Below are 26,444 nucleotides of genomic sequence, written 5' to 3'. Positions count from 1 at the left end.
TATCCATATGGACTGTAGACATGGTTCCTAATCTCAGCAGTCCATGTCATAAGGATTATGTCACCAGCTTTATCTCTCTTTACCCCATGCATTGGCTGCAGTTACTTTGGTGTTTCTGATGCCATCTGAAACTGTATGTGTGCAGCTCCAATGTTATTTTTAACATGGTGATTCTATCAACCTTAATTCTGGTAAAATAAGTAAATAAATAAAATAAATAGAAATGTTATTTCTTCTGTATCATCTGAAATTGAACTCATATAAAGGGTATGTGTGTCATGCTGCTGTAGTGCTTTATAGAATCTTATCTTTCCCATTTTACTTTCCAAGCTGCTAAAAATGTCAAGACTGATAAAATTTCTGATGCACAGACTGAAGAGAACAGCAGTGTAGGTGCACAGACATGTGGGTGTAGGTGCATGGACGGACGGACGGACAGACAGACGGTGGAAACTATTTGAACCAGAAGTGAAACCAGAATTTGAAAGATCTCGTCCCTCTCCTCCCATACACCAGCAAAACAGGATGTTTTCCTTATGCTAGCACATGGGTTTTATTGGATGAATAGTTTTGAAATTTGGGTTCGCCCTGAAGGGAAAGCCAGGTGTGGAGGCTTGTGTGGAACTTTGACTATTTGAATCTGAATTGCACCCTGTTGAAAAGTAGAAGAGTGAGATGATTAAAGCTTTCATTAATATTCACAGCCCCAAAATAATTGTCTGTGGGTTTATGGTCATGAGAGTGAGATGTTGTCTTCCAGTGATCTGCTGTGGCACTTAAGACAGAATGTGCTGCCTGCTCCAGCTTTTGAATAGAGAAGAGCAGTTTCTGACTGACTGCTCTCTGTAGTTGGCAAGTTTGAGCTCCTCTAGCAGTGTTTGAAGAGAATTAGACATGATACCCAAATGGTACGGAAAGGAGGGACTCATGAGGCTCAGCTGTGTAGCTTCCTCTCCTTCAAAGTCCACCCCCTAAGTCACATGCATTAGCAAGCTAGAACTTGGGAGGTGTTTCCTTCTTTCTTTCTTGTGTGTCTCATTTCAATAAGGACAGCGTTTTCCCTGCATTATTTGACTCTAGTTACTGATGTGCATTTGCTTTTCTATGCGTTTTTGTCATCTGAGTCAAATGCCATTTTCCTTGTGAACTCAATGTGCTCGTGCTGAGCAGAGAAATCCATGAGCCTAAAAGAAAATAGGGAGATCATGTAGTTCCAGTGAACTGATGCTTCTTTCTCTTATTCATCTCAAGTTGGCAGAACAGGCAGTTCACTAAACAGCAAGACAGGCATCAGTTCATTAATACATCTGCTAGCATTGCATAGAGGCTCAAGAAGGAAACTTTTTATGGGATTTTTCTTTAGGGTTGTTTTCATTTGTTTTTAATTTTGTCAGCTTTCTCTGGCCATTGGGCCCAGTGAGATAAATGATTTTTTTAAAAAATACAGACCTATATAAAGATGGGCATTACTTGTAGAGTTCAGCAGCTCTGAGTTAGTGCACCTGTTCTCTGTGCTTACCAAGCAAATGGTGTTCTTCACTTGCTATGATTAATTTGGTTCAGATTTTTGCATTATTATGGCATGTAGACCGGGTTCCATTTTTATATGTTTGTGTGTTAGTACCTATGCATTCACATACCTGTTTTGTTTCTTGTTTCCTCCCTCTTTAACTAAATGCTTGAGAAATTTTTCAATCTGAACACCACCATAAGCCTTCTAAAACTTGGTATGCTCAGCCAGATCTCATGGTTCAAGATAGTCTCTAACTTGTGAATTCAAACAAAATGCTGTTTAGCTAAAGAGATTTTTGAACATTAGGTTTGTGGGGCAAATACTCCAATTCAGTTGGAAGAGCATATAACATTTGACTTGACAGAAAGGAATTTGTGATACTTGTAGGATGTCATATAGATACTTCTCCTAAAAGAGATCAGTACTTAAAATTGAGAACCTGTTCCCCACAGCTTATATAGAAAAAGGCAGTTTATATTGCCAAGAAATGCTCAGAAAGGCTTATGTTGTACTTATTGTGGTTTGTTTTTTTGGTTTGGTGGTTTTTGGGTTTTTTTTTAAATCATCTGCTTGGTAGCAGAATCTTGATGATTTTGAAAGGAAACTTTCAGCATGAAGGCAAAAGAGATTTCATCAGTTTGTTGCTTTGTCGAGTACCATCAGTGAAGGGGTGAAAAGAGATCCCTTTGTTTTAATTGTAAGAAATGTCAGGGTTTGGTTTAATTTCATCCTTCTGGGCTGAAATGAACCATTGTGCAGATGCCTATCACACTTACCTTCAGGATGTTGAAAATGAACTTTGCTGCCAAATTCATGGCCAAGTGACTCTGTATAGGCACATCCCAGTGTGCTGCTGAATGCTCTGCTTCCATTTGCAGCTCACAACATGCCGCTGGTTCCTCTCTCAACACCACAGAAAGGCATCATTCCCATCAATACAGTGGAAAGCACTCAGTCACACACCATGCCCTAACGTCTTCTCTGCCAATTTCTTTAAGGTAAATTTTAGCATTCTGGAAAGGACCCTTTAGCAGCTTTGACCAGTTACTAGATGGTTTGGGTAATTTGACTCCTTGTGACCTTTGTCGTTCACTGTGCTACAATCAGGATTTCATTAATTTCTTTCTGCTAGCTTTATTTCAGAGCTTTTTCTGTGATTGTGTTTTCTTGGTTCCCTGTAGTATCTTTTTCCTTAGCTCTGATCTAAACCCATTCTCATTTTTTGAGCTATTTCTGGGTGCTGGATTTGGAATAATTCATGAACTTGAAGCTATATACATAGGTCCTTCCTTTGACTGTAACATTTCTTAGGCAGATATACCAATTTGATTACTTGATGGGCACCACCCTTTTTTTTCAAGGCAGCAGCAGCTTTTTAGGAACCAGAGATTTTCCAATAAATCTATTGAGCAAGAGCAATATCCTGCAGAGCTCAGCAACCATGAGACACCCTAGAACTTTATGCTAAAAAAGATGGTAGAAAAAAAGTGAAATCATAGCTATGAAAAACACACAGAAAAAGTCAGTGTGTTTTAGCCAACAAATTACCATGCTTTATTCATGACCTTAAAGGAATTGTGGATGTTTTTGTCCTCTTTGAGTATTCATCTTTGAAACTCAAGCCTCTACTGTAAGGGCCTAAACTAAACTGTCATTCGAATAAACAAAAAGTTCTCATTATAACCAGAGGTACTGCTGCACTCAGCAGTACTGCTGCCCTCAAAGCAAAAGTATTTAGTACTTATTGTAAATTCCTGAACATGGATACAGACTGTCTCCTTTCAGAGAACATATGAAACTGCTTTTTTTTTTTTTTTTGCTAGGCTGTTATTGAGGGAGGTTTTAAAACTCATATTTAGGTTCATTATCAATGTGCCATTTGGTATAATTACTCCTTTCCTCTTGGCCAACTTCATATCAACTTCTTTAAACAGAAACAGTGTTTCTTTTTCCTAAGGGAAGGAATGCAGAGTTTACAGGGAACGGTTTGAACTTTCTAGCTCTTAATAAGGCGTTTTTTTCCTCTTCTCCCAGCCATTGCAGTAATTAAAAACTCAATTTTTTTATCTTTATGGTGATAGTGGTGAGATGGTGTCATTGTATTTAGGAAGTTTAATGTTTGCAATGCCATTTTCTGAGTAGGATTACTTTTAAAAAGAGGACATGCCTCTCTCAAGTTTCTGAAAAATATAAATATATGCCTTCTATAGCACACATTTCTAGTAAAATAAAATATTGGATATGGCTACTTCCAGTAATGTCAAAAGAAAAAGATCAGAAATTGTTTAGTCCATCAGAAATCCCCTAAGAAATTTAGAAGGATTCAAATATTTTTTCTGGGATTTCTCAAAATAAACAGCTAACCTTCAGCACTAGTGGTTTATTTTTAAAAGGGTGGAGAACTTCCCTGATTCCTAGTGAAGACTGGTAAAGCCAAGGTGCTCTGCTATGTAAGCAACTGTGTCTTCCTCTGTCCACATGGCAATTAGGAAAATTATCACCCACTAAGAGAAACCTAGCAAAATGTGAGCAACAAACCCATGGGCTTTTGTGGACTCAGTCCTTTTCTTGGATTGCTTTGTGTTTTGCCGCTTAGTAGAATTTGTAATTCAGGCTGGTTTAAGAGAGAAATCCAACCATGAAAATGTAATCATTACCAGCTCCTTCAAGAGAGTTTCAATCACTAGCAAGCTGAAACAAGCATAAGAAAAAATTTTGTGCACTGTTTCTTCATCAGGATATATTTAGGAGTTGAAGGTACCTGGGCTTCAATTTCTTTTTTTTCTTGTTGAATGGGTTAAAGATTTGCTGGAAGGAAGACATCTTCTCTGTTGCCCTTAGCTTTGGCTTTCAGGAAGAACTTGAGCTGTGATGGATGAGACTTAACTCTAATTGATAAGTTTGGGTATGACTGTAGTAGTGTAGTAGTATGGCTGTAGTAGTAATGTTCCCTGGGAAAATCAGAGATGTGGGCTTAAGCCTTTTCAAGGGGAAGATGAAAGTGACCCCATGATTCTCCTTTCTCCCAAGTTCTCTGCCTGCTCTAAAAGAAAAGTCCTTCCATCTCATCTTACTTCCTCTGCTTTCTTAAAAGTGCAAACTGTGCATCTCCTCCCTGCTTGTCAATTAGGAAGGGTAAAATATCCCTTCCTTTCAAGCTAAAGTTTTTTACTGGAGCAGTTCCTGGTACCTGTGGAACTGTAGCCCCGAGAACAGTGTGAGGTCTCTTCTGCTTTTGCTGGCCCTGTTTTTCTCTTGGCTGGCTTTTGGATGTGTTCCACTTATAGTGACTGCTCTGAGTCTTATTTTGGAGCTGCTGAGTCTCCTCCAGACATTGTGTGTGATGCCCAGGATAGACCTTTGGTGTCAGCTCCAGTGTCTGGGAACATGACAGTGAAGAGCTACAGTACTGATTATTTTATTTAATCTTTAATCTATATTAAATAAATGCATAAAAGACAGAAAACCTAGTGAGTAGTAAAAGAAATAAAGGATACAGAAAACAGTTGATATCAAAGAAATCTAAAAATCCTTATTTTCTATAGTTACAGGTTTTTAGGAAGAGATTATATAGTTATTGGTGACATAACATGATAAAGTGCTTCTGTTGCAAGTGAAAATCTTAGGTACTCTCTTATGATACAGAAAATACCTGGTGTTTTGAGAGAATTCATATCCATAAAGACATGTTTAGAGTGATGCATTCAGTGCAGTGTAGTTTGCAGAGGTTAAAAAAGTGGCTTTCAGATTGCAATCAGCATGAATAATTTACATTTTACGTCAAAATGGGGATGAGTCAAAAGCAGGGTCCTAGAGGGATTAGACTTCCAAAACTGTTCTCTGCACTTCTGTGCCAACAAGAGAAATAAATAGACTGTGATAGAGAGACTGTAGCTGAGAGTAGAGCTGTACCATGGTGTGGTACCTGTGCTGAAACAGGCAAGGTTAAGAGATGAGAGACTCCATTCATGGACACAGTGTGAAGTGCTGCACCTGAGGACCAGGAATAATTGGCAGGGGTTTGGAATGTGAGTGCTGCTTAGCATGCAGAGGAAAGCTGCTGACAGGCTCTTCATGGCTCATAAAATCACTGTGCCAGCTCACTGCCACTGCAAATGCATATGTCCAGTGGGAGCTGTTCTCCACCAGACAGGTAATCATCCTCATTTGGCAAGACTGTGCTTAGACTGCAGCATGACATGCCTTGTCTTTCATTGGAAAACAGACCTTTGTGGAGTTAGGAAAAGTTTAAATGGGTAATTCACATAGTAAGGCAAGGCTGATGGAAATTAATTCCAGGTGCAAAAGGAAATTAAAGGGAAACAACTGAACATAAGATAATGGAAGAGCAGAAAATAAACCATTTTCCTGAAACAAAAACAAGGTGGTTTTTTAATTGAAAGTGTTCCCATTTGGGTAAAAAGTAGACATAAGTGCTCAGCAATTAGAGGAGTTTTTCAGGTTTCCTGTCATTTCAAAAAGACATATGGTGTGTCTGCATCTTGTGTTTGAGCAAAGCTGCTAGAATAAGGTCCATGCAGTCTGAAGTGAAGGATATTTGAGGTGCAAGTTTAAAAGAAACCTTGCAACAGGAGCTTGTTGGAAACTTAATCTGCAGAATAAAGGTTGGTTGGATGTGGATTGGAAATTAGTAGTATTATGTTAGGGGTTTTATTTATATAGAGTTCTTGTCATTGAATAGTATGACACATTTAGTTAATTGCATCTTTAGGGCCAAGATAATTTTCAGCCTGTTACTACAGATTTGTGTAAATGTAACAGAAAGCAAAAAGTAGCCACTGGAACTTCCTAGGAAGAATTAAAACCTAACTTTGTGAAGTAAATTTCCTTTTGATTAAGATAATCGTGTGTCTGACTATGAAAAATGAGTGTTAAGAAAAGGTCTAAGAGAAAACTTAGTGTGATTACCAGTGAGGAAGGTAATATTAAAGACCACCGGTGGGATGGGTGGGCTTCAGCCTTCAGCAATGAAATTGGTCTTTGTACCCAAATGCTGTAATAGTGTTTTTTTCTCTAAAATGGAAGCTGGATATTATGGTATTACATATCAGCAACATTAATAGATTAAGTGATTCCCAGACAGTGTGTGGAAATGACAAAACTGGCTGTCATTCTCTAGGAAAACTTCATAAGTTATCTCATCTGTGGGAGGTCTTTTGATCTGCATGCTGGCCTTCTCAAATCCAGAAAATAGGCAAGTGCTATGTTGTCTCTTGCTGGACTTTCTGGAAATCAACACCCTACTGAAAGATGTGGGAAAATCATAAGAACATACAGAACAGGTTCAAGATGGCCTGGCCTCTTCTTTTCTTTGTAATTTATTTCAACTATGTACTTTTTTTTATATTACTTGGATGCAAAGTACTTCAGTTTGTGGTGGGGTTTTTTCATTAAAACCCTATGTCTTGCTTAAGCTCTATATAAAGTCTATATGAACTTCAGAATTATTAAGAACTACAGTAAAATATTGAGAGCTATCTCACAGCCAAACAGCCTATGAAAAACTCTCAGGTTTAGTTTCCCCATTGCTAGCTCTGAAATGACAGCTTGGACATAAGAAAGTGGGAGGGGAGTGCATCACCCTCTTGCCATAAGAGCAGGTCCCAGTATTTCTTTGTGTCTCAGAAAGATCTCTCATATCCTGGAAAAAAATCAGAACAAGTTCCCACAAGCACTGAGTATCAGCAGTGCCTGTGACCCGTAAAGATCACATTTGTGGCACCAGTGTCAAGATGAGATCTCCACAATGTGACTACAGGTACTAATGCACACAGCAGTTCCCTCTCCCAGTTCAGCAGATTGATCAGGCTGAGACTGCTTTCCTCTTTGAAGACAAAAAAAAATAGAAAAAGAGTGCAAGGTCTGGGTTACTTTCCATTCCTGCAAGTACCAGCTTTTTTGGGAACAGCAAAGGTGTGAAATCAGCCTACAGAGCCTGCTGTCAGCAGTGGGTGTCGCAGCCCACAGCCAGTCAATAGCTATTATGAGCCAAAAAGGCAGAGAAATCCAGCCAACTTGAGCAAAAGATGCAGCAGCAGAGGAGAGCACAGAATTCTGGCATTTGCTTCTTGCATCATGGTCTGCTTTTATTCTTGCTGTATTAAAACTGTCATGGCTTTATGCTAATGTGGTTTATTCCTAGCCAGTGATTATTATGCTTTGAATTAGCAGTGCTCTTGAGAGCATTTCTCATGAAAAAAAAATCATGTCCTTCTGAGAAATGTGAATGAGAAGGAAAAAGAGCGGTTACTTGCATTAGCTTGGAGCTGTGTGTATGTTTGGAGAGGATGAAGGAGAAGGAACACTTTCATGACTGATGCCAGGCACTGCAGGACTCTGAGGCCACAGATTTGTGTGTAAGACAGTACTGAAATTCAGGGAAGAGCAGTCAAATTGTGGAAATGGTTTTGACACTGTGTTTGGCTTTCAGTGAACCCACCCTCTGGGTAAATTATTTTTTACTCCAGTGTTAGTTTTGCCTGAGTGTAAATCCATACTCATTTACCCTGAGTGGGAAAAACTTCCCTAGGGGCAGTGAGAGCGCAGCTGGTGTGAGACAGAGTTGTGTTGTGAAAGGAGAGTGTCTTTGAGGGGTGTTGGTTCTCCAGGAAATGGCCTCAGCAATACCAGTTAGGACCAGCTAGCAAAGAGAAGTTGTTGCAGCTCTGAGATTTCATAACAAAGGCACTTGTGTAGCAGAGATCTTGGCTCAGTGATGGTGAAAAGGAGAGAGGGTGAGCAGCAAGAGGAATTTCAATGTTTCAGCTGTAGGTTTGTTAGCAGGAAGCCTAATTCAGCAGCAGCAGCAGTAGTGTGTCATTTCCAGTTTGCTTAGTGGGCCACTTCCTGTGTCCCCTAAATAAGACACCAAAGACAATACCAGCCCATTGCTTTTAGCAGCATCTCTAAAAAATCACAGCAGTGGAACACAGTGGGATCCTACTTGCTTGAACTAGAGGCATCTCAAAAATGGAGGAAGGGGAAAAGGAGTGGTCCCTTTGGATCTGCATATAGAGGGCAGTGTTCTGTACCCTGTGCTGGTCTTCAAGGCCCTGCAGGTTCCAGTGAAATTAGAAAGTATAAGGAAATTTCTGATTTCCTCTTCTTTTTATCCATGTGGTTTATTCAGCATAACCAGGCAATTCCCAGCCTTGATACAGCATGTCCCAGCCCCTGTACAGGACAGAGCCTTGTAATGGGTTCTTTGGATAAGAAGGTATTTCTCCAGGCAGTCAGGCACAAAGAGCTGGAACAGAATGAAATGCTTTGGCCGGATTATCTTTTATTCCCTCTGTTTTAAATTGAAAAGAGATGTTCTCAGAAAGGTCTGTCTTTCTCTTTGTTACCCCAAAGAATAGCAGTTTTTAACCATTTCCACTGAAATATCTAGGCTCAGATATATGTCTATCTATATATCTATCTATCTTGCAGGGTAGCTTTTTCTTCCTTGGAAAATTACAGGCAGCTGTATCTGGCATTGATATTTTACAGGAAAAAGGATTATGTTGCATATTAACATTAAAAACAAACAAAAGAGCAATAACAAAATAACCAGACTTCTTGCAAAGACCTGAGGGACTCAAATAGTAGTTCAGTTGGAGTTCTGATAATGAAACCTCCTTTGTGTTAGAAATGCGTCTCTGGCTGTTCCCATGAAAACCAAACTAAATTTGGCTCACTTAAAGCCTTGAAAAAATTTCCATTGAGATACATAAGAATTTGCCAGCCAAAATCTCTGGTGATTCTGCCAGTGTGGAGTGGGCGTGCTCATCCCTTCAATGTTCTTGCTGAGGTTCCTGAGCTCAAGCTCATGCCTGAGGTTAATATTTAAAATATGAAAGGTGAATAGAAACACTGGGCTGTTGTCTTCAGAGCAGGAGAGGTGACAATCTGCATCCTGTCTTTATGCATCTGGACTGTGTGTGCAATCCACTCAAATCAGTGTTAGTGGCAGTGTCACATTACAACACAAGTCTGGGAAATGGTATCTCTTAAAAAAAAAAAACCAAAAAAAAAACCAACAACAACTTAAAAAATGAACAAACAAAAATAACAACAACAAACCACGCAAAGCCCCTGCTTGTATGCTGACTGAATTATGCAGCTGTGGCACAGAGACAACCTCTCGTGCTGCTGATACCTTCCCTCTGTTGGTGCTTTCTTTGTGGTCCTGGGTTTCCATTCTCTGTGCCTCTAATGTCAGAGATATTATTTCCCAAAACTATCAGCATTAATTTTGCCTTGCAAATGTGAGACAGGGGGACCATGCAATTTAACTACGTCAAGGGACAATCCCCAGACTTCTCTTGTTCTCATCAAGTAGGAAGGGTAATTTAAGTTCTTCAAAGGTTTTTTTTTTTCAGTATTGAAACTATCATGATGTATTACAGAGTAAAGGTAGCAAGGTAGCAGATAACTGAGCTCTTAAGAACAGATGCTCAGTGAAAACCTCTATCCTCTTCAAGGGAATTCAGACCTAAGTGGGAACTGTATTAAAATCTAAAATTAAAAGTTTAAATGTTAAAAGCTAAGCATAAGAATTGGAGGGCAGTGAGTAGGCAGAAAAATGGGACTAGACTTGGGCCCTGCACTACAAGAAAGACTCTGGAGTACTAGAGAAAGGCGGTAAAGGTTCTGGAGCACAGGTCTTATCATGAGTATCTGAGGCAGGAGAGATTCTGAGGAGAAAAGGAGGTTCAGGGGGACCTTATAGGTCTTTAGTACTACCTAAAAGGAGGGTGTAGCCAGGTGGGGGTCAGCCTCTTCTCCCCGGTAACCAGTGGTATGACTAGAGGAAATGGCCTCAAGTGACACCAGGGAGTTTTTAGATTGCATATTAGGACAAATTTTTTTATGGAAACAGTTGTAAACCATTGGAACAGGCTGCCAGGGAAGTGGCAGTCACCATCTTTCGAAGATGGTGATGATGATGCAGTCACCATCTTTGGAAGAATTTAAAAGATGTGTAAATCTGGCACTTGGGGATGTGGTTAAGGGGTGGACTTGGCAGTGCTGGGTTAACAGCTGGATCCCATCTTAGAGGTCTTTTTCATCCCAAACAATTTTATGATTCTATGATTTTTTTAGCACCCTCTGTCTCACTAGGAAATTCTAATGTAGCCCCTTTTTGTAAGCCAAGCAATTTTAATGGACACAGTAATGGTACCAAAAAGTCATTATTTATGAGGGTCCTTGCTCTTAATAAATATTAGTAAAATGAAATGTTTCTTTCCATTGCAATTAAAGAAAAAAACCCTTGTAATATTTCTTGTAAATTATATTGAATCCCTTTTTTTTGGCTTTCTCTTCCCCATTCTCTGTCACACTTCCCCAGGAATGGCTGATGGCTGAACTGCCAGCTGTCTAGAGCAATGTAGAACAATTTGTTAAAAGCCGTAACTTTTATAACATAATAATTTTCTGTTGAATCTTGTTGTTACTACTGTTCTTTACCGTAGATTAACAATTTCACTAAAAGAAAAGAACGTTAAAATATTTTTTCCCTTTGTTATTCTTCTTTGTGTCCATGAAAAATTTTTGCCATCTGTGTGGTTTTCTGATAACTTATTAAAGCATTTATTTCACTTCCCACCTTCCTTGTGTTTTTCTCTTTTTCTTGCTGAAATTACAGCTGAAGAGGTGGAAAGACTGGCTGCAATGCGTTCAGATTCTCTAGTACCTGGGACTCACACGCCTCCAATCAGAAGAAGGAGCAAATTTGCCACTCTCGGGAGAATTTTTAAGCCATGGAAATGGAGGAAGAAGAAGAGTGAAAAATTTAAGCACACTTCAGCAGGTAACAGTCACGTTGGGGTTGGTTTATTAATCTGGAACTTTTTGCTCATCAAGGCTGAAAATTTGTAATACAGCCTCAGTTTGCATGTATTTCAAGTCTTGAAGCTTGGCTTGGGGAGATTTCAACTCTTGAAGCTTGGCTTGGAGAGATTCATCAGATTCTAAGAGAAGATCTCTGACTTTGTTACAAACTTTTTCTTTAAAAGCCCTAAAGTGACACATTGGGTGATTGGGTGCACTGCAATTAAACCAGCAGCTCACCAAAGCTGTATTTTCATGTTCTGCTACTAGATCTAGAGCCTAACTCAGAAGAAATCTTTGAATATTGATTCCACAGATTATGAATAAAGGAAAAGGCAGTATGAAAAGATAATACTAGAGGTCGTTTTAGCCACATTTAAGCTCCTGTGAGTGCTAATAAAGGAGTGAGAAAAAAAGGAGTGACAGGATAAAGAAGTTGACATTGTGTTGAGTAACTTGCATAACCAGAAATTATTCATTCCATTGGGCAGGAATGATGTGTCCTTTGTTTTTTTGAGAAAAGCAAATCTCAGTTCCTGCCACGCCCCTCCTTTTGCCATTGCTTTCTTGCACTTCTAGTCCAAGACCCTTTTTTATTTAAAAAAAAAAGGGAACTGAAAAAAATGTGGGTTTATAATGTAAATTGGTCTGAGCACGAATCCCAGATGCAGGCATTGATCCATGTGATGAAAGCTCTGCAATTTATTTAGAAGGTTTATTTTCTTTGTTCTTTCATGATGGCCAATAATTACTACATTTGGTTCTGCAAGTCTTTACCCTGGATTATCTGTGAGAAAACATGGAGTTTCTCCAGATTTCTAATTTTTTTCTCTAGAACTAGAAAGAAAGCAGTGAGTATCTTGCTCCTTCAAGTGTCAGAAGAGGCTTGAGCTACAATAAGTTGCTTTTCTGTCCTGTGTTTTGCACAGTGGAATATTTTAGGCACTACTTGTGTGTACCTGTGGCACCCCAAATCCTGTACTCCTGAAAGTGGCCCACAATGGGGTGAGACGTCTCATTTAACTAAGTGTGAATTCTTGAATGAGTTTAAATGCAGAATAAGTATTTTCAGGGTTTGTACCTGAATGAGTTCTTTACTGTGTGCTGTTTAGGCTGCTTTCTGATTTATCAGCCAAAAACTAATGAGCTGGAATAGATGGCTATATTACTCCGAGTGATGATCATATTTTTTGACTTGACAGCTAGAAGCTATTGTCACCAAAAATGACATCTTTCCGCAAAAAAAAAAGGACTTGTCTTTCATATTCTGCATCAGTCATAACCATAGTGTATTGTAGTAGGATTTCCATGAAAACCATATAGCTCTTAGGGATATGTGGACACTGTGGTAACAACTGCTTTGAATCTAGTTTGAGCATGCTGCCTTGGTTGGTTACAACTAGGAGAATAAGCATGGCTGTTCAGGCGGTACCATGGGTTGCCAAAGCTTGCCTACTGTTGATTTTTATGGTTTCTGCAGCTCCAGCTGATGAGGCTGAGCTGTATGCTGCTGTGTTTAGACTGACTGGTTTGAAGCTGGATGGAATATGGCTCCATAGTCCACTCTGGGCATTACAAGAAGTATTGCTAAGATTTACCCCATTACCAAAATATTTGGAAAGTACACAGTGATTAAAACCAGACTGAACACATGTATTTTTCTCTTCTCAGAGGAATAGGAAGTTTTACCAGACATGCCAGCGTATCTTCTCCCCTAGTAAGAGTGAGTTCAGTGTCTGAAAAAACAATTTAAGAGCTGGGTCTCCAGGAGCATTTGTCAGTCACAGTACTGGGTTTGATCTCAGTTGAATCCAAAACCTTTCTCTTTTTTTTATAGAAAAATTTTTATTTCTAGTAAGTTAACAGTATCCTGCAGCTGCTCTGCAAAATTGGTATTCCTGTCAGCTCCCCTGCTACTAACTGCAGCAAAATTGACAAGGATGTCAAATTTGCTGAGCACCCTGTAGAAGGTAGGGATAGAGATTTGCTTCTGGACTGTGTGAGAGCTGGGACCTCACAGTTTCCATCATCCCCATCCCTGGGGAACAGAAATCCACCAGCACCCTACAAGACCCCCCCCCCAACAATTAGAAGCATTGGTTGAACCTTGGATGTGTAGTACAAAAGATTTGACACATGGAAAACTAGCATTTTTCTGCCAGCATTTGCATGACCTCTTGTCTAGTACCTCTGATCTCACTGAGAAAATATATTTAATCTTTATAATGAATCAAAGGACAAGCTTGTGAGATGGCATAATGAGAGCCAGCATGAAACTTCATAATACAGGCTTATTTTCTTCTAGTGCACTGATAAATGTGACACTTGGAAAAAAAGCATTCCCATTAGTGTCCTACAGGCACGCACCCAAGCTTTCCCACCTGCATAGAACATCAGTAATTATCAAAAAATAGATACTAATACAAGTATTTTATTAGGCCCTTATTTGCTGCAACAATGGATTCAATTATTTTTAATGTCAAAAGTGGTAAGGGTCAAAACACATGGCCTAATCTGATGAAATTTCCACTGAAATTAATGGGAGATTCTTCTCTGGGAGAGGACAGAAAGAAAGAGAGAGTCAAGCTGATATGTAAGGTTGAAAGGTTGCCTTTTTCTTGGTATTTCCAAGAGCTAACATTTTGTATCCATATCTTTATCAGACTGAAAGCTCTCCTTAGTTATTCAGAGATGAATGTTTTAAAATTCAATTCAGCAGTCAATGAGCAAAACAACCTTTTAGGTGATAGGAAAAGCTATTTTCTGACACCTGGTAATTGCATGAGGTGAGACAGTACATAATGTGATTGATGGAGGACCTCAGTGTTAGGCTTACTATATATGACTCCTCTCAGCACATCAATATTCAAATTGTGGTGTTTGAGCATAAGTCCCCCTTTCTCCATCTTTGTTATTGTATTGTCACTGACAAGCAGAGGGTCAAAAGGATGTTCATGTTTCGTAGAGTTTATATGTTTATAGGTTACGCTGTTTTTGGTGTCCGTGTAGTGACGTTGCAGAAGGGTCCAAAGTCTGACATTGCCTTGGTGCTGACTTGGTAACAAAGGTAAGAGTCATGGGTTTGATGCAGACATCTCATGCCTTTGCCTTGCAGCTGGTCTCTGTGAGATCATCATTAGGTATTTTGTAAAGCAGCCAGAGGAGGTAGAGAAAATCACGGGTAGGGTGATCTGTGTGCAGATGGGAAGCACCAGATGAGCCATTGGGTTTGATCCGAGTGACCTCTTCTGCTGGAAGGTGGTGTGTTAAGGAGGTGTAAGGCATATGCACTGTGAAAGAAAGATGGGCTTTGTCTAGGCATAATCTCAGAAAACAGGGAGTCTGTGAGGGACACCAGTGTACCACAGCAAGAACAGAAACAAGTTAATTCTCACACTCTTGTATTCGTAGGGAAGCCCCAACAAAGGTAGGAATGATGCATCTGTCTCCATGTTCTCAGAAGGCTAATTTATTACTTTATAATACTACATTATATTAAAGAATACTATACTATACTAAACTGAAGAATACAGAAAAAATACTTACTGAATGCTAAAAAGATAATAATGAAAACTTGTGAGTCTTTCCAGAGCTCTGACACAGCTTGGCCCTGGTTGGCCAATGAGTCAAAACAATTCACACCAGAATCTAATCAGGCAATCACCTTTGGGTAAACAATTTCTAGACACATTCTACATGAGCAAAACACAGGAGAAGCAAATGAGATAAGAATTGTTTTCCTTTTCTCTGAGGCTTCTCAGCTTCCCAGGAGAAAAACCCTGGGTGAAGGAATTTTTTCAGAGAATGTGAATGCCACATCACAGTAATTCTCCTCCTGGACAGAAGTGAAGTTCCCACCACCAGAATGTGGTTTTCAGCATCAGGTCTGCAAGTCATTTTATCACAGAACATCTATTGGAAGTTCCTTGATGGGTGATGAGACCCCCACAGTACAGCATAAACTCTCTGGACACTGAAGTTCTATATACGGGGACTTAAACAAAGAAACCAAATTCTGCCACACTGTTATTCATGGTACAATCAAAGATATGCTGTATGTTTTTAAAGTTAGCTAAGATTTTTACATGAAGTGTGGAAACCTTTATTTCCATGCAGGGCCAAGGCCCCCTCAACAAAAATATGAGGTATTTTAAAGGTAAGAACGGGCAAACTTCTAAATGGCAAGATTCTGTCTGTTAAGAGCATGATTTCTTACAGCTGACAAAGAGCAGTCTCATGGCCGAAGAAGCCAGGAAGAAACATAGTTTTCTATACTCAAGCACATTTCCTTGGCTGGATGCAGGTGGGATGGCTCTAGAAGACTGGTCAAGATTTTAAAAGCCAAACGGGGCTCTCTGAGAATCAGCAAAGCAGATAGCAGGAGAGCAAGCTGACTGTCTCCTCTGCTAGACCTTTGTAATTTTTTTTAATACCTTGATCTTCTGCTCGCCTTGCTGTGAAAATATTCCTAGGTGTGTTGCTGTTTTATTGCAGTGCTGTACACATGCTGAAATGTCATTTCCTGGAGATGTTTTGGAGAAGGAACTGCTTCTGACAGAAAGAAGCTTGAGGGGAAATAGATTCTGCACTTACTTGAAATATTATTGAAGGTTTTTTATCGCTACTTTCGTCAAAAGCCAACTGTCTGCAACCTTTCAGAAAAAAAGTGTTTCAGCTGCTTGGAGGATTTTGAGTAGAGAAAAATGTCTTGTTTTGTCATTTCCCATTTCTGGTGACCTTCAGTTTAAAGAATTAGTGCATCTGTCTTCCACCATCCTTGCTTCCTGAATCGCAGTGCTCAGGCAAAATGGAGAAGGAAGCATGTAACTCGTACTTGAAGGACACTAGTTAAATGACAAGAGAAAAGCAGAAAAGGAAATCTTTTGAACTCAGCCTTTCCTCTTAGGTACATTGAAAGCTCCTTTTATTTGTGTCCCAGTTTCCCTTCCTAGAAATACTTGCAATCGTCCTCCACAGGGCAGTAATCACATATCAGTCCTCTGGTGCCATAGTTCCCATGCCAAAACCCATGGGTGAGCCACATCCTGGTCTGTGACCGGGGAAGACACGACTGTGACTTTCTAGCCTCATGCTTGGGGTACCTTCCTGAGAATAGAGAAGATCTGCTCCTGTTTCATTTAAGGCTTCATTGGCTTAGGTTACATTGTAGAGATTGGTATTCAAGAGCCTGTATCGAGGTGTAGGACTAGGAAGTTGGAAAGGATGAACACCGGGACTGAAGTAGACCAGAATATCAGAAGAGCCAAAAGGCAAACCACTGTGAGCCAAGCATCATCAGTTGGCTTGGGGAAAAAGGTCATTCAGGGCAGGTCTCTGGATTGATCTACTGCCTAAGGGCCTTAAGACTCTTTTAATAGTTATCTGTACAGAGAATGACAATCTTCTCTTGCTAGCAGTTACTCTGTTAAGTAGGAAAAGAGGAGGTCTGCACTCTCGATCTAAAGATTTAAGCCAAATAGTGTAGACAATGCAACAAAAGGGAGCATGTGGATTTTTTCAGTTTACTTTTTGGGGAGGGCGTAACATGCTCTTCTATTTGCTTTCACTCTCATTCAAGCCATCTAAAGATACTAAGTGAGCCTCAACAAAGCTGACTCATCCAAACTTTAGCTGCCTCACTCCCAAAATCTGCTTTAAAACAGATAATAATTTTGTGCCTGAATCTTTTTTTTTCCACTTGTTAATCCTTGGTGCTTTGGTTTTTCCAACCAGATTTTTTTTAAAGATACTCTATTTAAAAAATAATATGTCAGTGTGTTTATGTAAGTTAGGTCTCCCAGTTAGCAGGGGAGATTGCTTAAATTGGCAACACTTACGGGCAAGGATTTTTCAGTGTTTCTGATAAATAACAAGAAAAAACCAAAATGTGATAAAGCTGTTCAATTAAAGAAACTGTTATTCATACACCATGCCCAGATCATTTGATTCCTACTGCTGATTATTTCTAACTACAACAGGTTAATATTTTAAACTTTTCTTTCCAGAATATTCCGGATGGGAGACATTCAATTATATGTTGCCAGTGCTTCTCTTAAACCTTCTGCTTTGCCCATAATTGCCTTTTGTGTTTTTTCATATAAAACCCTTAGGGTATTAAACTGGTCATGCAATTTAGGTAAGACCTTTGCCTGGGGAAAGAAAGGAGAAGCACAGACTGCAGACATGCCTGCCTCAGCCCTGCCTGTACTTCTAGGGTGGTGGTCTGTGGGGTGAGAGAATCAGTGTGGTTTTCCCAAGTGCCAGGTTATTGACATCTATCTGCAGAGGTTCTATTTTTGTTGAAAAGAGTGGTTTTGTTTGGATTATTTTCTAACAAGGATAACTGTTTTATAGCACTTTATGGTCTCATTCTGTTCTTCTGAATTTTATTTAATATCTGCTGTGATCCCATGTGAAAAGTATAAATATTTCAGTTAAAACTCGTCTTATACTTTCAAGCCAGACTGTCTCTAGGTTTAGATATGGAGAACAGAAGTAATTATGTTTTTTTCTTCCCTGATGTTCATATTCTGATGACTTGGAGATATAATTCTGAATTCTGAATCAGTGCTCAGAGAGAGAGCACAGTGTCCCCTCCAGGCTAGCTGGGTCTGAAGCCACCCTGAAGCCTGAAATAACTCAGAGTCCTTCCTGTTCTCCTCCATGACAAAGCCTGTTAATATTTCTGTGTAAAACCCCTAGGGGCCCTTTTGAAGGCAGCGAGCAGGTGATACAGATGCTGGTCCAAGCCAGGTATTTTTGCTGTGCTGGAGCAGCTCATACAGCATTAAGGCATTGCTAAAAATCACTGATCGTTTCCAAGATTTTGGGAGAAGAGAGGAAAATGGCACTTTTATAAAACTAAGTCCAAATCTGCAAAAAAAAAATAGCTCTGGTTTTATTAAAAACCAGCAGTACAACTGCTTTTCAGAGTTAGAAAGGGCTGCTATGTTCACTGTGTTGTGATTATTTGAGGTAAGCACAAGCTGTCATTGTCTGAAGAAAAGCAGTATTTTGCAGGAACTTGGGCAGTTTCTGAATCCACATTGAATGAAATAAATATTTTTGCATGAAGAAAAATCAAAACAATAAGATCATTATATTTCAGTGTTTTCTAGATTAATCTTAGAAGAGTTTTTATGCAAATTTACATTTCTGTTTGAAATTGGAACTAGTTATTATTTAGTATAGTTAAAAATATGAATGTCAAATAAAAAATATACTTAAAAACGTGAATTTCAAATAAAAAATTTCTATCTTAGGTCTGTTGAAGTATTACACTGCTTGCATTCAAGGACTGAATAAAAATTAAAATCCATACACAGTTCTAATTTTTGCATTGATCCAAAACTACACTCTTCATGTATTCTGAATTTTGAAAGTGAAAAAAAAATATGAGGATTGCATTTAACTTCTTTTTGTATGCACTGACATTTTCTTAATGCCTTTTGAGAAACTGGCAGAAAAATATACCAGAATTCATGCAAAACTGTAGACAACTTTTAAAACATTTCATCTTTTGCCATTCTATAGAGGGAGCAAAACTATCTTGTGTATCTGCTTACTGCTGTGGAACCAAAGATTCACAGAGATTTTTAAAGCCAGTGGTCATTTTCAGCCTCACGATTAGATAAATAGCCCAAAGCTAGGGTGGCAGAAGAAACTTAATAGCAAGGGAAAGTGATGGCTGATGTTTGTCTCAATTGCTGATATTTTAAATTGTCAGCATTTTCAGATTTGTCATTTTAAGGAGATTAAAAGAATGGAAATGCATTCGAAAGTTGCAGATCTGATTTGTACAAGGAAGGCAGTGAAAGCAGTTGGCTATTTTTATACTTGAATTGCCAACTGGATGCTCCTAGTTCAAAAATGGAGGAAACAACCACTCCCCTGGGAGCATGTATTCCACTACAGAGCAGTATCACTGTGTCTTCCTGAGATGTGCTGCAGAACATTTCCAGCGTTTAAGAAGTGGGCTTTGCTTAGCTGGGCTGAAAAATGCGTTTAGGGATTGTTCTACCCCCATGCCAGCTGTAATGGAATGTGTGAAACGAGGCCTCTAAATGTGTCCCGTCTTACAGGAAAGAGATGTTTAATGAGGCTGTTTGGTTTTTATGCTAATTACAATTCCAGCTGCTGTGTGAAGATTATATGAGGCCACCCAAACTGTAATGCTGCAACATAATTCTACAACAGTGCATTCATGTTAAAATTATATAATGCAATTAATCCATTAGAAAAAGTACAAATTGTGATGATTGAAAATAGATGCTGTTCATAACATAAGCTTCTTCACGGCATATGGATTAGAGAACAACGTCCATTGGAAATGTTTTAAGTGTTTTAGCAACAAATCAGCAATATGGAATATCTGGCTGTGGGGAGAGAGAATATGTGTTTGGAATAAGCTCATTCTTGTGTAAAAAGTTGTTGTACATCCTCAGCTTCTATTGCCATGACTCATGAATGGAGGGTCTTCATCAGACTGTGTCCTTACAGGTTATTCTAGAATGATTTCATTTAACAACAAAATGTGTTGAAGCTGCGTTTTATGTTTAGATTGTATGTAGAAGCATGGATATTAATTAGTATTTCTCAGACTGCTTGCTTTTGTTCTTTGGTTTTCACTGCCTTTATAAAGGCACAGGAAAAAATCACAACATTTCACAGTGACATGAAGCCATGAGGAAATGTGTCTTCACAATGGTGCTTTCACTGAGAAGTGCTGTTGAGGAAGCTTTATTCCTAGAATACTGTTTTGCTCTCTCTCGGTGTTTCCCGCAGGGGGGAAATGAAGCAGCAATCCCCGAGGCCAGCATGGCAGTACCTCGAGCGAGTCCTGCTGTGCCATGTGACCCGTGTTGTGATTGGGAAATGGGTTGGTTTGGTCATGTGAGCATGCAGCCCAGTGGGTCTAATCTGATGGGACATTTTAATCACGGTAGTTGCCCTTTATTTCCATGTCCATGAGCTGCATTAAAAGGCACATACAGTTAGATGTATAGGGTATTGGCAGCAGAGATGAGAATTCCAGGTCCACAGGGATCTGAAATATGGACGGCAATCACCCAGACAAAACCATTAACTTCATGAGCTCTTTCCAGGGATGCTGGGGCTAGTATGTTGAGGAATAATAAATAGTTGCTAGAAAGAGAAACTGAATTGCCCTATATACAGAGGTTTAATAGAAAAACACAGATTATGAATTGAAAATCAAAGATAGCTTGATGAGGAACAGTTTCATAGAAACCTTGGTCTAAGTCTTTTTTATTCTAGGGCTTGTTTATACATTGTAACTTGAATTATTTAAACCATAAATATGAAACAGATTAGTTATAATATCATAAACCCTTGGGTGGATGTTTATGCAGTTCATAAACTCATTCATTTTATTTTAATTCATTAAGGCAAATTTAGTTCTGAATTAAAGTGTCCACATAAGTGTTTAATGTGGCACTGGTGATCCTCCTTGAATCTCCAATTCAGATTGCTCTTCCTGAGCACCCATATAAGCAATCACAGGAACTAATGTGCAGGAAAGAGTAGATCAGACAACCTGAGGTGTCACAAGAGATGGGTCTTAGAGGCTCTGTTTGGTGAAAGCTGCACCTGGCTACTGGACTGCCTGAGGGACTGGGCAAAGGAAGTCCAAGGTGGTGATTAGAACATTTAATGAAGAGAGAAAGCTGTTGTGTTCTCTTCCAAATTCTGCTGCTAACCCATCCCAGTCTTGTTGCAAACAACACCTGTAGGTACTGGACTTCTAAGCATTGCAGGACTTGACTGCAATTTGACCAGGTCTCTTTTTTTTGGGGGTCAGTCTCTCCATATGTAGGGTTTCTTCAGACCTGCAGCTCTCAAAGTCAAGTAATTCGGAGAGACTTTGGGATTACAGTAATAAAAAGGATTTCTAAAATGTAGGCGAAAATCTTGGAAACCAAGAGCATGGGGAAAAAGTACTCATTCCTTTTAGAAGTTAAACTCCCTATTTGGAGAAACATACAGATTTTGTGAATACTAAAAATTTGCTTTATTGATACACTTTCAGATGAATGTTTCAGTTCCACAGTATGATGTCTGTATAAAGAAGTAGTTAAAAATAAGATTTAATTTGGTTACTATTTGTTTGTGTGGGCTGAAGACATAATACTATCTGTTGTTAACTGCATCTGAATTGCTTATTATCTACAGGATATTCCACACTTTTAGATAAAAGTAGTGGTAGAATAGATCCATGATGCTGAACATGACTCACTATTCCTTTTGTTCTTAATGGAGTAGCAGGTATATGTTTCTAGGTTGAAAAATGGAGTTTCTCAGTCTCTTATTTTGCAGATGAGTATGTGTATATGCATTTTGGAAGGACAGGTTCCTCTTTAAAAGGTTTTAATTTGGTAATTAACAGTATTGGTCCTTTATATCCTCAGAGTTCTATTTACATCTCTTCAAGATAATCTGGCAATCCCAAACAATTCTCTTTATCAAAACAGGCAGTAAAAATCATCCTTTTGCTGTGGTAAACCACACGTTTTAAATCTACCCAACATCATTGTTTGCCTATTCTAAAAGAAAAGTTACAGGGAGTTTGACTGCCACTAGCTACCACTTGAATCTGAAAACATCAGTTGCTCATTTCCCTGTGTCTTGCAGGAAGCTCTTGGTCCCCATGTGCTCTTCATTAATTCTTTAGTTAAAAGTAGCATGGGGTTGACAGCTGAACATGCACAGATAAGCAGTAGTCTGAGGAAGGGCCAAAGAAGGTCCAGATATGCTTCTACCTGAAGGCAGTGACATATATTTGTGCTGCAAATGGTTGGCAATGAGTCTGATTTTCTTCCTGCTGAAGCTGATGAATTCTGCCACTGTCCTCCCTGAGCACAGGGTGCCTGGCAGGCAGTTGCTGAATACCAAAAGCCTTTGTTCATGTGGACTGGCCAGGAAGGCTTCTGCCAGCTGCACAATCACCTTTCTGAGGTACTCTGTTCCCAAGGACTGTGGGGCTTGCTGGGTGCTCAGATCTTTGCAGTAATAAACAATAACTGCAGGCAGAATGTTTCCAGGGTATGCACATATATTTAGAAACCTTGCAACCTTTTATATTCAAGTTCTGCCTCAAGACCATTTGAAGCCCGTGAATTTCTATCACTATCATCAAGAATCATTTGATGATTCTGCATTTACTGCATTTACACTTCTGTACTGGCACTTACATTTTCAGAACTGTATATGTACATCTAATGGCCTGTGTGCTTTATGGACCTGATCAAAAGCCCCATAAAAATGATAATTTGATTCTCTCTGGTTTTTGTGGGCATAGGATCAAGTCTGTATTAAGTAGTCATAGTAGCATTCCTACCAGTTTCCCATCTAATAAGAAAATAGATTACAGATAGATAAAACATCCGTTTAAAAAAATTATGTAGTTGACTGTGAGTGAAATATTAGATGACATTTGAGCTACAGTTTGTGTACCTGAGTGGTAGTGTTTTTTCTCACCAGCTAGTAGCTTCCTGTACACCATCCCAATCCTCAATCTGAAGCATTCTAGTTTATAGTTGTGAAAAAAATCCAACTCAGTAATTCCATGAGAAACAGAACTTTTGAAACACAATTTTGTATGGGTTGCTCCTTTCTGAATCTTTTGCTGTCTGATTACAAGCCTAGGAATGGCAATTTGGGTCAAGTTTCCCTAACCAGCCTTTCAGAACTTTAGAAACACTACAGATTTATGATCTTTTGTCCTGACCAAAGTATGCCAAAATTGGAAAGAGATAGTGGAATTACCAATGAAGGCATATAAAGACAAAGAAGCCACTGCTGCTGCTAAAAATATGCAGGAAGGGATGGAAGAAAACAAGGCATTGGCTGGGTGCTATAGAAAAGGATGCTTTGGCTCTTCTTGTTTTAGGCTGGCCAATGAGTTTAGAAGAGTGGCAGCACATATGGCATCCTTTTACAACCTCAGTATTAACTTCAAAATATCTGCAATATCTTTCATCAAATGTACTTCTGTAAGGAAGATAAGCATCAGAATAAGAATCTTCTGCAAAATTGTTTATAGAAATTATTTTGGATTTTATGCTAAGTGAAGAATCCTTGTGTGTCTTCATGTTTCTATTTGCTTTGGAAAGAGCCAGGGTGTGAAGGTATTTGCAGGGTTTTGATCAGACCCCTGGGAGAGATCAGGAGGTTACTCTGCAGGCAGACAAATGCACAACTGTCATGGGAAGATTATTACAGAAAATCCATGTGTATTGGTTTATAAATTAAAATAATCAAATCAGCAACAGCTGCTCTTAATTAGTGATGGATCTAAACTGACCACACAGTCAGCCAGGCATCCATTGTTGATCTCCATAACACAGAACTCTCATGCTGGCAGCAGCGATGCAGGAGCCCTGGCACATGTATTTCTCCCTGCTAGTAACAGAGTCCATGCACTATCTTTTATTTAGATGTGATGTTTACGCCCCAGAAAACTTGCAGTTTGGAATGGCTACCTCTAAATATTGATGTTCGTTTTTTGCATCTGAATCTGCAAAGGCATTGTGCTGAAACGAGAGGCCAGTGACGCTGTGGTATTTCTGGCATTAATGTGCAGACAACATTCCTGCAGGCTAAAATGCACCGCAAGAAGCTGACAAAACCAATCAAAATCCCCCCATTTGTTAGTCTAGCAGATTAGTCCATTTTCTGATTTCACTGCAAGGATTGTGAGACTGGCTTAACTCAGCTGCCCTCATTTGAGTGACTGCACTTAGATCAAGCCAAGTCTCAGCTGTGTCATTCATACTATTACACCTTCTGAATGCAGGCAGCTGAGGCTTGAACTGGGGCAACTGAGTTAACAAAATTAATGCTAATTCACATTTTGTTCAGAGCATTATTTGTAGTATTCTTTTATCTGTTGAGAAGGCATTACCTGAGCTGCTCTTGTAGAAGGCCATTGGCGAGCCCATGTGCTGACACCTGAACATTGGTTTCCAGAGGCCTGGAGCCCCTGTTTCTAGTGAAGACATAACTGTTTCACAATTTAGTTGTCTTCTGGCACTGGTTCATTTATTGAATTGAGCTGGCTGTGAGCTCTTCAGCATAGTCATGACATCTTTCTCCTATTGTTCTTATCAGCAAAATGACCACTGAAAGAAAGAACTTGTATTTGACCAGGATCTTCAGAATTTATCTGGGGAATTATGTGCCCTGAGGAAGAGTGGCTTTTACCTTTTATATCTGTTGTCTTGGTAACCTTGTTTCATCCAGGAAATACCGTGTATATTGGAGTAACCTTTTTGCCCCATGCTGCAAAATGAGTTATATTAGTCTGTTTTCTTCCCTGCATCCCTAGAAGGAAAGGCTTATAAAAGTGAACATTGCAAATACACAGGATAGAAAAGCCACAGGGGAAGAGAGCTGAGACACTCCTCTTCTGTCCTAATTGAAAGTAGGCCAAATCATAGTTCACTGCACAGATAAATGAGAGAAACAGAAGAGGAGCTTTGAGGATTGCATTATCTAATAAACCCAGCAGTATCTCCAGAAGAGCAGAGCTCTCTTAGCCACTGTCAGAGCAAACATGGTACCAGTATGCATATTGTGAATAAATTGGTGTGTGTCCTTGGTCTGAAACTCCCTGTAGGTTAAGGTGAGTAAAGCAATAGCTTTTAGAAGCATATGTGGCATGGTATGGGCTAAGCAAGTATTTGTGCTGCTGGTCTAATGATGCCTCTTGTGCTGCAGAGAAGTTGGATAAAAAGAGAGCTAATATTCAGGAGCCCTAGATCCATATTATATATGGTTTGCAGCTGGTAGGGCAGAGTCTCCCTCTTCATCTAACACCTGCTATTTCTGTAAAACCTTTATGTATATATGCTTATGTCCTACTTTTTTCTCTTGGAATCTATACACATGTTTGAGCTCACTACATTGCCTGCCTGCAGCAGAATATATAGGCCATCCATTTGTCTGTTAAACTTGGTTGTAAAATCTCATCACCTTCAGTGACAGCAGGCCTGACCCTCTGTAAAAATGTAGTGAAGGCTTTCTGCAGGAGGCTTTTTGCTGTGCATCTAAGGCACTCCAAATAGTGAGAACACTATTTTAAGTAATGCTCTCAAGGAAAGAATAGCACAAAAAATGCACACACATTTATTAGAGGAGATAACTGTGGAACAAAATTATGTTGATGAATAACAAATAGGAGATTGTTTACAAAATGCTGATTTCTGGCTCATTGTTTACTTAATTTTTCCTGTTTCATTTTGTTTGAGTAATGTAAATGCATTTGTCCCATTAGTCTCCAGGAGATCTTTAGGCATTTTCAGTTGCTCATGAGAATGTTTCCCAAAGCCTTTTGAAGTGGCACTACCTCTGTCTAGGTAGAGACTCTCAAAAGCCACCATCTGATCCTGTTCCTGACTCCTTGGCTTCCCCTTGGTAGTCAAACCAACTGCTTATGTGGAAAAGTAATATGAGGAAACCACTGAGGCAGTTTTAGCTGTCTCTTAATGAAATGTACCAGCTGGAAATCAGGAGAAGCATGATCACCATGGGACCAATCAGCCCTCTGTGGAGAAGCAGCAAGTGCTGTGTAAACTACAATCAGTATGTCTGTGATGAGAGCAGTGTTGTACTGAGTGGGTAGCTGATGTTATGGTGAAATACTTAAATTCAAACACCACTTTAATTAAATTTCACTCAGTATTAGGCTAGGAAATTGATAAGATTTTAAAAAACTTGAATCAGCCCTGAGCAAACATGAGCACACTGACCTGTCTCTTCTTGCCAACTGCCTGCAATCATTTTTGTGTCACAGGATATCCTCTGCAGCTAGTGGGCCACTGCATTTTACTGAAACCTGAGCTGTTTTTTACCCTTTTAATACTGTCTGCTTTGAGATTGCTCAGAATGCACCTCTGGAGAATTCTGTCTCATTTTTCCATGCTGCATATCATGGGAGAATCCTTAAATGAGATAGCAGCTTCCTCAATACGATGTAAGTTGTGGCTCCAGTTCTTTCTTCCAGAAGTGTCCCAAACAGATGTTGACAGTATCACGTTCACAGGATATTTGGGAGGAATTTGCAGCAGCAGACCTT

General features: G+C 39.4%; 1 protein-coding gene across 8 annotated transcripts in view; it reads left to right on the top strand.

Annotated features, from left to right (window-relative positions):
- The window catches only part of PHACTR1 (phosphatase and actin regulator 1), a 306,781-nt gene that overhangs the window by 168,822 nt on the left and 111,515 nt on the right, over positions 1-26,444 (top strand). For all 8 annotated transcript variants that reach the window (XR_010784435.1, XR_010784429.1, XM_066558445.1 and 5 more), the window contains one exon: positions 11,166-11,330. Coding sequence is in view for 6 of the 8 variants with exons in the window: in XM_066558445.1 (XP_066414542.1) it covers positions 11,166-11,330 (165 nt within the window). In the remaining 2 variants the exon portion in view is untranslated. The remainder of the gene's footprint in view (positions 1-11,165; positions 11,331-26,444) is intronic.

The sequence above is a fragment of the Molothrus aeneus genome, chromosome 1 (genome assembly GCF_037042795.1).
Source record: "Molothrus aeneus isolate 106 chromosome 1, BPBGC_Maene_1.0, whole genome shotgun sequence".
In the NCBI taxonomy this organism is placed as follows: domain Eukaryota; kingdom Metazoa; phylum Chordata; class Aves; order Passeriformes; family Icteridae; genus Molothrus; species Molothrus aeneus.
Note: the sequence above shows the minus strand (reverse complement) of the source record. Positions and strands in the feature narration are given on the sequence as shown.